Source organism: Centruroides sculpturatus, unplaced genomic scaffold, assembly GCF_000671375.1.
Source record: "Centruroides sculpturatus isolate CEXI.00-Female unplaced genomic scaffold, Cexi_2.0 scaffold579, whole genome shotgun sequence".
NCBI classification, from domain to species: domain Eukaryota; kingdom Metazoa; phylum Arthropoda; class Arachnida; order Scorpiones; family Buthidae; genus Centruroides; species Centruroides sculpturatus.
This window is the reverse complement of record NW_019385005.1, coordinates 52870-68819: the sequence shown is the minus strand read 5'-3', so window position 1 is coordinate 68819 and position 15950 is coordinate 52870. Positions and strand designations below refer to the sequence as shown.

At 30.2% G+C, this 15950-nt stretch overlaps 1 protein-coding gene across 1 annotated transcript; it reads left to right on the top strand.

The window, feature by feature from the left end:
• Positions 1-2037: 2037 nt before the first annotated feature.
• LOC111633290 (leucine-rich repeat and immunoglobulin-like domain-containing nogo receptor-interacting protein 3) lies at positions 2038-10121 on the top strand. Its single transcript, XM_023377825.1, has 4 exons — positions 2038-2130; positions 5796-6513; positions 7961-8109; positions 9314-10121. Exons 2-4 carry the CDS (start codon positions 5822-5824, stop codon positions 9472-9474), a joined length of 1002 nt encoding a protein of 333 aa, XP_023233593.1. The 5' UTR covers positions 2038-2130; positions 5796-5821; the 3' UTR covers positions 9475-10121.
• Positions 10122-15950: the final 5829 nt, after the last annotated feature.

The window sequence follows — 15950 nt, the reverse complement described above, 5'->3', positions numbered from 1 at the left end:
ACGAGACTGTTTTTCCGTCCTTAAAATTAATACATTTGCCAATCAGGTCGGCCTTACGGCCCGTCAAGCTCAGTGGCCGGCCTTACGGCCTTACGCTACTGAGCTTGACGTGCTGGCCGTAAGGCCCGCACGTCAAGATCAGTGGCGTAAATAGACAGGCCTTTTTTTCAAAATGTCATACCAATGTTCTTGCATTTTTTTTTCTTTTGCATTGAGTGTTTGGTGGACCCAATACATACTAAATCCCTTTCGAATCTGTTATCCCTCACAGGAACACTGTACATCCCTGGGGCTCTACGTTTATCGGCCCTGTCCTTCTCCTTTCGTAATAACTTATACATAGTGGGAGCTTTCTTGTATGCAAGCTTGGTACAGTACCTATATTATCAGCAATTTCTTTATATCAATACAAGATATGTAAATACAGTACTGGTTATATTGTTTTTAAAATATTAAGATCAAATGAAACAATCATGTAAAAGTAGTGAGAATAAAAGTGATAGTGAAGTTAATGACTAAAATATGATGATACAACAATTCCTAAATAAATCAAAAGATTCTCCTTTTTGCTATTGACTTGCTGTCTTCACCGATTTATTCAAATTCAAGAAAATTGAGACACATATTTACTCGAATTTCAGTATATCAATAAATTAATATATGTCCCTGCAGATATCATTAAAATTGTTTTTATTTCTGTCAATATTAAACGCTTATTCTCTCCCACATTAGCAATTTTAATAAAAGCTGCTCGTGCTTATAATTTTACATCTTTCGTTCGTGGTAATGAATTAAACAATATTTTAACATAAAAAAGATGTAGGCTAATTATTCTTTCATTATAAAGAAAATTATATTTTTATAATACAGAATAAGTTTATAAATATGCTATTATATTTGTTAAGCAGAAAGGCCGGCTTTATTATTAAATCCAAATAAATATAAGAAGATTTAAAGAGGAAAAAAATGATTCTAAAACTTCCCTTCAAAGAAAAAATTGTTTTATTCAAAAGGGGAAACAAAACCGAAATCGTAACTAAGTGTTTACTTCTTAAAAGTCATTGGAAGGTCGTAAAAATAATTAATGATATCGAATTTCAATTTTTTTTCTTAAATATCTCCATAAAATATTACTTAACTTACAACTATAAACTTATTCTGCTTGCTTGGAAATTGTTAAGAAATAATAAAATATTTCACTTCTGGTTTTGGAATGGAATATAATTATACTAAAAATAATAAAATAATGAACAGAAAAATATTAAGCGAAATAAACTCATTTAAAAATTATAAAAACATTGAAAAAAATTAACAAAATACAGTAATATTCACTAGCTGATTTGACTCATACAAAAAAGTCAGTATTTTCTGTACACTAAGATGTATTTTGCCATTAATTTAATTAATGACAAAATACATTTTAGAGTATAGAAAAACTCCTGTTTGCATTTATTAAATTTGAACTTTATGAATATTAAATTACATACAGTTTGATGAATCATTAGGCTACTCATTTATTAAATATGTTTGATAAAAATTTGAGTAGTTCTGTGTTAATCAGGTGCAACTTAGTCTATTGATTTAAAAAAAATGTAGTTCAATACTTTATTAAAATAAATTGAACAACTACATTCCATTTTATAATGGATTCAAGAAATAACTTAATAACCACAAACTTTAATTTTAAAAAAATTACTTATTATATACAAACATTATGATATTTATTAAAGATAATTTTTTCTACTCCATTCTTCATCTAATCTTTTAAATTCCTCTCTAAACTATTAAATTTATATCTTGCAAGTACATAAAATATCTGTATGATGTTTTAATATTGAAAATAAGTTATATTGTACAGTTTTTTTACATATTCGCGATTAAAACTTAAATAAATGATATAAAATTAAGTACTGTGTATAATTTGTATTATGCAATATACTGGGATATGTATACTGGCATAGGAAATTTTTTATGTCAGATTACTATTGGCTGTTTTTCACGTGATCAGAGTTGTTGGCATAAATATGGGAGTGAAATTGGAGTGAGTAAAACTGCTTGTAACCTCTAAAGTGAGAAGATAAGACAAGAGCGACAAGGAACACAAATCACATTGAACAGGAAGTCAGAAGCGTAAGTTTTCGTTTATTATATTAATTGAATAGCGTTTAAAATAGGTTAATGTTAATATAAGGAATTAATGTTAGAAAACCTGTTTTCCTAACACTATCTAATTTATTCATTTATTAATAATTTACACTGCAGTTTATTAGTTTATACGTTGTTTTAAATCTTCTTATTGACTTAGTTGAAGTGAGTGGCAGATCTAATGTTTTTCGGGTAGGGCTTATTGAAGTCCAATGGGGCCCCATTTTCTTTTAGATTAAGAATATTTAAATTGGGGTTTAAAATTCATTTTTAATAACATAAAAAATAAGAGTTGAAATATATTTATTTATGAAATTGTGTTGAATTACAAACTTTATATCTTATATTAAAAAAAGAAATAAAGAAATATTATTAACAAAAATAATTCAATTTTTGTGGGCCCTTTACACTTGGGGGCCCAGGGCTTAAGCCCTATTAGTCCCTATGTAGATCCGTCTCTGGTTGTAGTCTTGGTCAATGAATGAGTCGATATAATGAATAGAACCAGTAGAGGTGTTTCCGTGAGTCCATTCGGCTGTTTCGTGCTGATTTCATGGGCTGAAACTTCATATTGATAAGTTTGAAAGCGTGTAAACTGTTAAAATCTTATTTTACCTTATGAAGCGATGATAATTGAGTTTTAGCACGCGAATAAAATACTACATCTAACCATCCTTTTATTCTTTAATATTTAAATTTTATCTTTAATTTACTCATTTACCTATCTGCAAATGTTCGTAAATTTTTCAATTGGTCTAAGTTAGGAATCTAAAAACAACAGCACAAACTGAACGTTTGCTATATATTATCGAGAGCCGCGAATTTCGATGTATGGAATGAGTTGTGCATTACACTTATTAGGTGATTTTCCATTGTTTGTGAGAGGTTTCGTTAATGAGTCGGCACACTTTATTGACAAGTGAGTTGATTCGAATGTTTCGATACATTCAAATGAATCATTTCGCACACTCTGGAGAAATATCCAATAATTCAATAAAGCAGTTTATTCAAATTACTTCATATGGTTTTGATCTGACACTCTGCTCAGTTTCGTAATGCACTCTCAACCTGGCGTTTAAACAAAATAAAAAAGAGATTATTTTTGACAAAATTAATTATAATTTTATTTAATTTATATAAATTAAACTTTATTTATTTACTAGTTTATAGTAGTAGCCATAATTTTACGTTAGAAGCGCTTCATTTAATAGAAGACCAGTAGCGTAACAATTATTAAGAGCGGTTAAGTGACGCTGAAAGGCCCATGGCATAAGAGTGCCCAGACTACAGCTAGAATAATGTTTCTACGGAAAAATATGAGAGCTTTTTTTCATTATATAAGAAAAATATTAATATTTTTTGTTTGTTCTGACTAGGAATGATTAATTTTAAATAAACGTATTGGCTACTATGTGAATATTTTTTGTCAGCCTCCTATGTGCCAAGGAAAAAAAACGAACAGGAAAGATCAAAACTGTTTTATTTACAAAAGTTATAGGCCCTATGTTATATACTTTTCAGCTATTTTTCTGAATAATCGCTGTTTCGATTTAAGTATTTATTATACTGTGATACCAGTTTTTCTATACCCTCATCAAAGAAAGTTGCCGCAGGTCGCTCAGCCAATCCTCGCTGGTCTTCAACTTCTCATTAGTTTGAAAACTCTGCTCTCTTAAACATACTTCATTTAAGTGGACTGATGGAAATCACGCGGTGCTACGTCTGGACTGTACGGCGTATGTTCAAACACTTCCCATTTGAACTTCTGAGAGCTCCGTGTCTGCGAGGACGAGCACATAACGCTCGTCCTCGCATATCATGAAGGACATCTCCTGATGAAAACATTCCCCTTCTCTTGTTTTGTATTGTCCGTCATAGTTGTCGAAGAGTCTCGCAGTACGTGGGTACAGTGATAGTCGTGTAGTGCGATGAAACTCCTCCAGAAGTTAAAATGGGAAGTACAGTATTTGATTCCGTACAGCCCAGACTTAGCACCGAATGATTTCTTTCTATTCAATCACATGAAGCGGTGGTTAGGAAGGTAGGGGTTCAAAATTAACCAGGAGTTAAAGTCCAGCTTGAGACGATCTGGAGACAACCTTCTTTGATGAGGGTATAGAAAAGCTGGTGCCACGGTATGATAAATGCCTAAATAGAAACAGATTTGTAAATAAAACAGTTTTGATTTTTTGATTCCTTTAATCGCAATAAAATAATTATATAGGGGAGACCGGGGCAAGATCGGCATGTTAAGCTTTACTTAAATTTTGTGTAATAAATACTGCTGTAAACTGAAAAAAAAGCTTTGCATATTGTCTATTGGAATGTTACCTTACTATAGAACTGGTTAAAATCAGTTTGGAAATAAAAATAATTAAAATAATTACAACTTTACAAGAAGAGAGAAATTGACGAAGTTGCCCCGGGTATAGGGGCAAGATCGGCAACTTCTCTCTTTTTGTAAAGTTGTAATTATTTTAATTATTTTTATTAAAGTTGCCCCTGGTATAGGGGCAACAGTAATGGGGCAAGATAGGCACGTATATAAAATTATGTTATTAACAATGTATAAGTTGGAATTCACTATTAAAACAAAGAAATACAAATCCAACACCCATTTAATATTATTACAACGAAATGCAAGTTCAAAGACATATATACATGAATAACAAATGCAAACATGTTTTCATTTATCATCTGTTTGATTTTTATCCTTTGCTTCTAATGTGGCTTTATGTTGCCGATCTTACCCCGCTAGTCATGATTTCGAAACATTAAGTACAACCCTGAGAACAGAATGCCAAGCCACGATCTGGCCACGTGAATAAGTTGAAGTTACATCCTTCTAACAGGAAAAGTAACTTTCGTTATCATGGAATTATAACAAAACCTGCCAATTCAATATAAATGGAAAAAAAATATTATATGGAATTGAACGAAAATGAAAATTTGCTTGATAATTCAACTACGCTTGTTGGAGAACAATAAAAACACTACACTCAACAAGCCACCAATAAAACTCAACTGCCTAACCTATAACCAAAGTCTCCTTTTAATTTGTTTTTAAAAAAAAGCGCTTGACAAACTTGCCCCGCATGCCGAAGTTGCCCCGGTCTCCCCTAATTATTATCATTTGATAAAGTTAAACGTCAATTTATTGATACAAAGACCATGCTTAAAATAAACTCTATAAACAAGTATAGTAATAGCTATAATGCAAAGCTTAGGTGTTTCGATTAACTGTATACGAACTTCTGGTCTAGACCAGAAGTCATGTGATTTCAATTCAAATATTTTTCCCAGAAAGGAATTATATAGATGACCGGCACGACTCCGTTGTGGTCAGGAAAAGTATGATGCATAGTACAGTACAGAAGCAAGACACTACTAATTTGAGATCGAAAACATATATTTTAAATTAAATAAATTAAAAACAGGATTAAAAATTGCAGCCCGGCATTGTGATGATGTCACAATAAATAATTGCTCGTTTGTGAATATTTTTTATATTTATTATTGTCCTAGCAATTTATTTATTAATTAATGTATTTCAAATTATGTATCAATACAATTTTTTCATAATTGTTTTGTTTTATATTTATTAAACAGCCTAAATATTCAACTGATTAAACTTTCTTTATATTTTTCAGAATTTTAAAAATTCAAATATTAAAAAATGAAATCCTTATTGTTAATTTTGATATCGATAATTACTCCGATATTTGGCTTACTTCATCGATGTCCTCACACAAAACATTTTCCCGAAACACGACTAAAGCAACAAATAAGTTATTTTAATAGCTGTGTTTGTGAAAAACATCAAAATAGCAGCGTTAATATAATTTGTCAAGGCTTTAAGAACGAAGAGGAATTTAAAACGGCATTAAATTTTCTTCGTGAATTCTTCGTGGACGAATTTAGAATCAGAAGTTCGAGTTTTCATTTGCCGACCGGAATATTTAAAGGATCACACATTCAGAAGATAATATTTGAAGACGTCCGTTTTGAAACACTCGTTCTGTTTTCATCATTTAAAGGTTTAGAGTTTGAATTAGAAGAATTGCAGTTTATAAGATGTAGAATTAATCATGTTATTTGGCAAAAGGGTAACCAGTTAAAATTTTTGAAAATATTAAAATTTGAAAAAACAAATTTACCAACAGAAATGAGTAACGCCATATTCAAAAACTTTCCTTCAAAAATACGAAATTTGAAGATGACAAATTGTAATATTATCCACTTGGGAAATCAAGCATTGACAAAATTCTCTCTAATAGAAACAATAGAACTCGATGAAAATCAATTAACGAAAATTTCTCGATCTATGTTTCCCTCACAAGCTAGAAAATTAAGATATCTCTCTTTGGCGTAAGTCAATTAAACTCTTTTTTTTTTTTAAATATTTTTAAAATTTATTAGATTTTTATACAGCAAAAATCCTCTATTTCAGTGGCAGATAAATTCAGCATGCCCGAATCTTATCGAAGTTTTGGTCAGGGATTGAGATAGACAAAGAGCAACTCTAATCTGGTCAATATGACTTTGCTTTTACAGTAACACATTTTCCGGTATAACCCTACATATGAACCGTTTTTTCCCCTCTTATCTCATAAAATACGGCTGGGTTTCGGGATTGAAAGTTGGGCTACAAGTAGCAGATTGAGATATTTGTAGGGCTCTAGGCTATTATATTTGGAGGACTTACTATTTTTTTGGCCACTTTAAAAATAATTTGGGCTCTATTTCGAGGAATTTTGCTTTACTTTTTGTAAAACTTATCTAGCAACCTGTGAGGTTCTCACCGAAATGTGATGCTTACCTGCAGTTTATTTATATTATCAATTTTATCATTAATTATTAATTAACGAAAATAACGATCTGTATACGTAGCCGTATTCTGTTTGCTTAATAAATTACATCAGTTACGTGGCATTCGGCTTACTCCATCGATATCCATCGATACTGTACAGAAATATGTAAATCTCGGATAATTCAAAACTCTATAATACGAAGTCGCGATTATTTCGTCCCTTGAATTTCGAAGTAACGAAGATTTCCTGTAGTTATGAGGAACAAATTTATTCTTTACATCAGGGGTTCCCAACCTTTTCCTCGTATTGACCCCCATATAGAAAACACTCGTTTCAATCGATCCCCTTAAAATTTTCATGTTATTTCGCAAGATTTTACGTAACATATCAAGTAAATTATTAAATCAGTTAATGTTTTTACCACATAATTGTTATTATTCTTATTTGAAAATTATCTGAAATTCTCGAAAAGTGCTATAATTATCAGGTTTTTCCATCGACTGTCAATTGACCTCTTGAGTTTAATCGACCTCTTTCAATATTCCATTAACCCATAGGGGTCTATATCAACCCCGTTGAAAATCCCTGCTTTATACCATATAATAATTTTTGAAGTATTTATAGTTGATATCAAAGTAGCTAGAAAAAATAAAAGAAATCGGATAATCCGGCATTATACCGATCCTGTCTGTAATTATCGGATTAGAGGACTTTTACTGTATTTTTTCATATTTTAATAATATTATTGTACAATTTTAATTGATAATTTATATTGTATAAGTATTACTTTATCTAATTATATCATTTACAAAAAATATTAATTTCTTTGAACACTTTAAGTTTTTATAGACGAAATAATCACAAACTATTAAAAAAAAAATAGAAAAATTGATCGGTTGCTATAATAAATCAATAAAAAATATCAAAACACTGATACATGACAGCAAAATACCTGTATATATTTTGAAATAATATATTCTTTAATGTGTTTTTATTTTATTTAGGAGTAATCCAATCACCCAACTTCCAGAAGATTTATTCCAAAATATGGACCGATTAGAATTTCTTCTGCTTTCCGGCATTAGAGTTTCTTCTTTGTCTAACAATACATTTTTCCCTGTTTGGAATCAACTAGAAGAAATTTATATGAACAGTAAGTAATGAAATAATATAAAATAATTTGTATGAATTATGAATGAAAACTCGATCGATTTTATAATTGTTACTTTACTTTAATACAAATTTTGATACTAAATAATGCTACATTTCCAACCATGAACATATTTAAATTTAAATATTCTGATTAATAAAAACAATGAGTTTTTCATTTTTTTAAATTACTGTATTTAGAATTTCTTAGTTTAATATGAACGTCATTGTTTTTAAATTACAGTTTTATCTAAAAATTGCTAAGACAGTTTTTCGAAAAGAGCAAGATATCTTTATTCTTTTATGCAAATAATCTACAGTTATCTGCTTCTTTACAGTCTTAAATAATGGAATATTTCCAACCGGCTATCGATTACGCTACATCACCAGTCTCATTATTACCTTAATAACCTGGCAAGAAATAAAAATTTGAAAGAAAAGTACTTTGTCTATATTTATAACATGTCTTAAAGACACTTTCGATGTAAGGCTTCATCCATAAATCATGGTCCTGGTTTAGGTGGAGGAGTATAAGAAGAAGAAAAAAAAAACCACAAAAGGCTATATAGGGGGATGGGTACGGTAGTTGCTATAATTATTTAAATAAAATAAATGAATTTGGAAAATTATATTAACTGTATTATATACGGTTAGTCGATTAAATTAGTCTGTTTTCTTGCAACATTGGTACATGATTTGTGTAAAGTGAAAATGCTAATTGCAATACTTTTATCCTCTTTATGCAACTTGTAAGCAACATAGAAACATATATGGTATTTTAAAAAGCTATCAATGAGATGTCAATGCTGACATTGATGTATCGAAAATAAAATTCCTTTTTTTAGTTAAAAAATTGAACAACTATACTTTAAATGAATCAAATTAAAGGGGAAAAAAAGTCGTCCAATGATTTTAAAATTTTACAGGCCACAGTAAACATATGTAAACAATTCCATAAGTCAGAAACAGAAACATTCGATATACTCACCTACTTTTACAGTAATTGAGCGTAAACAGAACACACAACAAGCATGGCTTTTAACTACCATAGTATACTTACACGTGGCACAATCTTTAACTTCACAATCTAACCCTGGTTTATCCTATAGGTATAGTATAATAAAATTAAGTATAATCTTATGATAGTATTTTATATTTCATAGTAAAATAAAAATATTTGCTTAATTAATTTTTAAAATTTTCTTTAGACATTAAAATCAATTGTGATTGCAATATTTTATGGATGTTAGAGAAGAATGATGCAGCTATAGTAAAGAAGCCCTATTGTATAAATTATAACATAGGGTTAATTGATATCAGAAACGGCGAAGAAATTTGTCCAAGAAGAAGAAACAAAATAAATAAATGATATCTTGTGAGAAATCACCTATATATTCAATCAGTGTTAATTTTATCTCAATTAATCAATGTTAATATTTTATCATTACTGTTGGCTGTATAACTATAATTATAACTTAATACTTTGTATTTTATATACAGATACTATGTATTTGTAACTAGTATATAATAAAATGTACTAGAAAACAAATAACTATAGTTACATAAAATGAAAATCCACTTTTCGAGTTATGATGTTGGGCCTCATCTGGCCTGTGGGCCGTTTTAGTGCCCACAGGGCAGAAAGATTCAAAATAAATAATAAATAAAGAAATTAGTCCTTTTGGTGAGAATTTTTAAGATCGAAGCTGCATATAAAACTGAAAAACGAACAAAGCAAGCAGTTGCTTTGTTCTTGGATTGCCTCTCCGTGTCGGCTAGTGCAAGGATCTCCTCTTTTGTGCCTTACAAATGCGCTTCTTTCTTTCCGGTTCCTCCTCAATTCTATCGCTATATGATAAAGTCGCGCTATGTCCTAGTTTTGAAAATAAGAAATAGTAATCTTTTTATACATTTTATTTTATACATTTAATAGAAATCTTTTTATACATTTTATTTATTAATAAAGTGTCATTAGCAAGGATTTTGCAGTGCTAATTAAAATTAAAGTCAGCATCTCTATGAAATATAACAGTTAAAAAATTATAAATTTCAATAGAAACAAAAAATATATTAACACGAGTAATTATTTATTGCGACATGGTCACAATGCCCAGCTGTAATTTTTAATCATATTTTTTAAAATTTATTTAATTTAAAATATATGCTATTCACTTCAAATTAGTAGCGGCTTGCCCCTGTACCGTACATCATACTTTTCCTTTAACAATAGAGTCGTGTCGGTCATTTATTTAACACCTTTCAAGAGAAAAGGTTTGAATTGAAATCACATGACTTCCGGTTTGCATCGGAAATTCGTATATAGTTAATCGGGGCCTCCTTCCCTTATGATTTCCATATCTGACCTCGTCTTTCAATTCGAGTATAGCTTCATTCCGCTAGCAACTAACTCCATCCTCGAGATTAAGGAAAGACGACAGTAGGAATTTATAGGTCTACAATTTCTTGAAATTGCAGCCCAATCATCAGTTAAATTGTAAGAATATGACCACGAACAATCGATTGACATATACATCAATTTAATGTTAACGAATTAGATTAATGGATAAAATTGATATTATTGGGTTACAATTTGAAAAAATTGTAGACCTATAAGTTCTCACTGTCGTCTGTCCTTAATCTCAAGAACGGAGTTAAATAGGTAAAAGACGAGACTAGATTAACTATATTCGAACTTCCAACGGAAGTCATGTTATTTTAATTTAAAAGTTTTCCCCCGAAAGCTGTTAGATACATGACGGCATGACTGTTTCTAATTACTAATTTGAGGTGGATAGCGTATGTTTTAAATTAAATAAATTTTTAAAAATATGATTAAAAATTGCATCCCAGCATTCTGATGATGTCACAATAAATAATTGCTGATTATTTTTTAAAACTTTTATAAAGATAAAATATTGCAGTTTAGATCAAATTAATATTGCTATTAGTTATTTTGTGAAAATTAAAATTCAAACGTTAAATTACGTAATCGAAGAATCGTGGCAGAGAATTAGAAGCCAATCAACAGTTCGAATTCGAACATATCTTCATTCCGCTAGCAACAAGTAAAATAATCATGAGCGAGGGATCCGAGAAAGAAAGAGATTTTTCTGAGGAAAAGGCCGTCGATCTTCCCAAGATCAAGAAAATGAAATCAAACAGAAGCGAGAAGGGAGCTTGCATTTGCATCAAGCCAATGAAGGGCCAGAAAAAAAGAAATCCCAAGAAGAAAAGACGAATGAAGTCGAAACGCTCCCGAAGTCGCAATCCTAAGAGGAGGAAAAGGGTGTCGAAGAGAAAGAAATCCTCGAGGAAAAAAAGGAAGATTTGTTAAATCCGGCGGTTAAATAGGAATTCGTTGCCACCAGAAAGGCCCCAATAACCGATTTATCGGCAACCCAACGGTTCTTTTCAGAGCCATTNCAGTGGCGTAAATAGACAGGCCTTTTTTTCAAAATGTCATACCAATGTTCTTGCATTTTTTTTTCTTTTGCATTGAGTGTTTGGTGGACCCAATACATACTAAATCCCTTTCGAATCTGTTATCCCTCACAGGAACACTGTACATCCCTGGGGCTCTACGTTTATCGGCCCTGTCCTTCTCCTTTCGTAATAACTTATACATAGTGGGAGCTTTCTTGTATGCAAGCTTGGTACAGTACCTATATTATCAGCAATTTCTTTATATCAATACAAGATATGTAAATACAGTACTGGTTATATTGTTTTTAAAATATTAAGATCAAATGAAACAATCATGTAAAAGTAGTGAGAATAAAAGTGATAGTGAAGTTAATGACTAAAATATGATGATACAACAATTCCTAAATAAATCAAAAGATTCTCCTTTTTGCTATTGACTTGCTGTCTTCACCGATTTATTCAAATTCAAGAAAATTGAGACACATATTTACTCGAATTTCAGTATATCAATAAATTAATATATGTCCCTGCAGATATCATTAAAATTGTTTTTATTTCTGTCAATATTAAACGCTTATTCTCTCCCACATTAGCAATTTTAATAAAAGCTGCTCGTGCTTATAATTTTACATCTTTCGTTCGTGGTAATGAATTAAACAATATTTTAACATAAAAAAGATGTAGGCTAATTATTCTTTCATTATAAAGAAAATTATATTTTTATAATACAGAATAAGTTTATAAATATGCTATTATATTTGTTAAGCAGAAAGGCCGGCTTTATTATTAAATCCAAATAAATATAAGAAGATTTAAAGAGGAAAAAAATGATTCTAAAACTTCCCTTCAAAGAAAAAATTGTTTTATTCAAAAGGGGAAACAAAACCGAAATCGTAACTAAGTGTTTACTTCTTAAAAGTCATTGGAAGGTCGTAAAAATAATTAATGATATCGAATTTCAATTTTTTTTCTTAAATATCTCCATAAAATATTACTTAACTTACAACTATAAACTTATTCTGCTTGCTTGGAAATTGTTAAGAAATAATAAAATATTTCACTTCTGGTTTTGGAATGGAATATAATTATACTAAAAATAATAAAATAATGAACAGAAAAATATTAAGCGAAATAAACTCATTTAAAAATTATAAAAACATTGAAAAAAATTAACAAAATACAGTAATATTCACTAGCTGATTTGACTCATACAAAAAAGTCAGTATTTTCTGTACACTAAAATGTATTTTGCCATTAATTTAATTAATGACAAAATACATTTTAAAGTATAGAAAAACTCCTGTTTGCATTTATTAAATTTGAACTTTATGAATATTAAATTACATACAGTTTGATGAATCATTAGGCTACTCATTTATTAAATATGTTTGATAAAAATTTGAGTAGTTCTGTGTTAATCAGGTGCAACTTAGTCTATTGATTTAAAAAAAATGTAGTTCAATACTTTATTAAAATAAATTGAACAACTACATTCCATTTTATAATGGATTCAAGAAATAACTTAATAACCACAAACTTTAATTTTAAAAAAATTACTTATTATATACAAACATTATGATATTTATTAAAGATAATTTTTTCTACTCCATTCTTCATCTAATCTTTTAAATTCCTCTCTAAACTATTAAATTTATATCTTGCAAGTACATAAAATATCTGTATGATGTTTTAATATTGAAAATAAGTTATATTGTACAGTTTTTTTACATATTCGCGATTAAAACTTAAATAAATGATATAAAATTAAGTACTGTACTTTGTATAATTTGTATTATGCAATATACTGGGATATGTATACTGGCATAGGAAATTTTTTATGTCAGATTACTATTGGCTGTTTTTCACGTGATCAGAGTTGTTGGCATAAATATAGGAGTGAAATTGGAGTGAGTAAAACTGCTTGTAACCTCTAAAGTGAGAAGATAAGACAAGAGCGACAAGGAACACAAATCACATTGAACAGGAAGTCAGAAGCGTAAGTTTTCGTTTATTATATTAATTGAATAGCGTTTAAAATAGGTTAATGTTAATATAAGGAATTAATGTTAGAAAACCTTTTTTCCTAACACTATCTAATTTATTCATTTATTAATAATTTACACTGCAGTTTATTAGTTTATACGTTGTTTTAAATCTTCTTATTGACTTAGTTGAAGTGAGTGGCAGATCTAATGTTTTTCGGGTAGGGCTTATTGAAGTCCAATGGGGCCCCATTTTTTTAGATTAAGAATATTTAAATTGGGGTTTAAAATTCATTTTTAATAACATAAAAAATAAGAGTTGAAATATATTTATTTATGAAATTGTGTTGAATTACAAACTTTATATCTTATATTAAAAAAAGAAATAAAGAAATATTATTAACAAAAATAATTCAATTTTTGTGGGCCCTTTACACTTGGGGGCCCAGGGCTTAAGCCCTATTAGTCCCTATGTAGATCCGTCTCTGGTTGTAGTCTTGGTCAATGAATGAGTCGATATAATGAATAGAACCAGTAGAGGTGTTTCCGTGAGTCCATTCGGCTGTTTCGTGCTGATTTCATGGGCTGAAACTTCATATTGATAAGTTTGAAAGCGTGTAAACTGTTAAAATCTTATTTTACCTTATGAAGCGATGATAATTGAGTTTTAGCACGCGAATAAAATACTACATCTAACCATCCTTTTATTCTTTAATATTTAAATTTTATCTTTAATTTACTCATTTACCTATCTGCAAATGTTCGTAAATTTTTCAATTGGTCTAAGTTAGGAATCTAAAAACAACAGCACAAACTGAACGTTTGCTATATATTATCGAGAGCCGCGAATTTCGATGTATGGAATGAGTTGTGCATTACACTTATTAGGTGATTTTCCATTGTTTGTGAGAGGTTTCGTTAATGAGTCGGCACACTTTATTGACAAGTGAGTTGATTCGAATGTTTCGATACATTCAAATGAATCATTTCGCACACTCTGGAGAAATATCCAATAATTCAATAAAGCAGTTTATTCAAATTACTTCATATGGTTTTGATCTGACACTCTGCTCAGTTTCGTAATGCACTCTCAACCTGGCGTTTAAACAAAATAAAAAAGAGATTATTTTTGACAAAATTAATTATAATTTTATTTAATTTATATAAATTAAACTTTATTTATTTACTAGTTTATAGTAGTAGCCATAATTTTACGTTAGAAGCGCTTCATTTAATAGAAGACCAGTAGCGTAACAATTATTAAGAGCGGTTAAGTGACGCTGAAAGGCCCATGGCATAAGAGTGCCCAGACTACAGCTAGAATAATGTTTCTACGGAAAAATATGAGAGCTTTTTTTCATTATATAAGAAAAATATTAATATTTTTTGTTTGTTCTGACTAGGAATGATTAATTTTAAATAAACGTATTGGCTACTATGTGAATATTTTTTGTCAGCCTCCTATGTGCCAAGGAAAAAAAACGAACAGGAAAGATCAAAACTGTTTTATTTACAAAAGTTATAGGCCCTATGTTATATACTTTTCAGCTATTTTTCTGAATAATCGCTGTTTCGATTTAAGTATTTATTATACTGTGATACCAGTTTTTCTATACCCTCATCAAAGAAAGTTGCCGCAGGTCGCTCAGCCAATCCTCGCTGGTCTTCAACTTCTCATTAGTTTGAAAACTCTGCTCTCTTAAACATACTTCATTTAAGTGGACTGATGGAAATCACGCGGTGCTACGTCTGGACTGTACGGCGTATGTTCAAACACTTCCCATTTGAACTTCTGAGAGCTCCGTGTCTGCGAGGACGAGCACATAACGCTCGTCCTCGCATATCATGAAGGACATCTCCTGATGAAAACATTCCCCTTCTCTTGTTTTGTATTGTCCGTCATAGTTGTCGAAGAGTCTCGCAGTACGTGGGTACAGTGATAGTCGTGTAGTGCGATGAAACTCCTCCAGAAGTTAAAATGGGAAGTACAGTATTTGATTCCGTACAGCCCAGACTTAGCACCGAATGATTTCTTTCTATTCAATCACATGAAGCGGTGGTTAGGAAGGTAGGGGTTCAAAATTAACCAGGAGTTAAAGTCCAGCTTGAGACGATCTGGAGACAACCTTCTTTGATGAGGGTATAGAAAAGCTGGTGCCACGGTATGATAAATGCCTAAATAGAAACAGATTTGTAAATAAAACAGTTTTGATTTTTTGATTCCTTTAATCGCAATAAAATAATTATATAGGGGAGACCGGGGCAAGATCGGCATGTTAAGCTTTACTTAAATTTTGTGTAATAAATACTGCTGTAAACTGAAAAAAAAGCTTTGCATATTGTCTATTGGAATGTTACCTTACTATAGAACTGGTTAAAATCAGTTTGGAAATAAAAATAATTAAAATAATTACAACTTTACAAGAAGAGAGAAATTGAC

Bases quoted from the DNA above. Each gene is read 5' to 3' on its own strand.
- LOC111633290 (XM_023377825.1), top strand. From the start codon at position 5,822: ATGAAATCCTTATTGTTAATTTTGATATCGATAATTACTCCGATATTT. The intron at 6,514-7,960 runs GTAAGTCAATTA...TATTTTATTTAG, and splicing joins TTAAGATATCTCTCTTTGGC to GAGTAATCCAATCACCCAAC. The intron at 8,110-9,313 runs GTAAGTAATGAA...AATTTTCTTTAG, and splicing joins AGAAGAAATTTATATGAACA to ACATTAAAATCAATTGTGAT.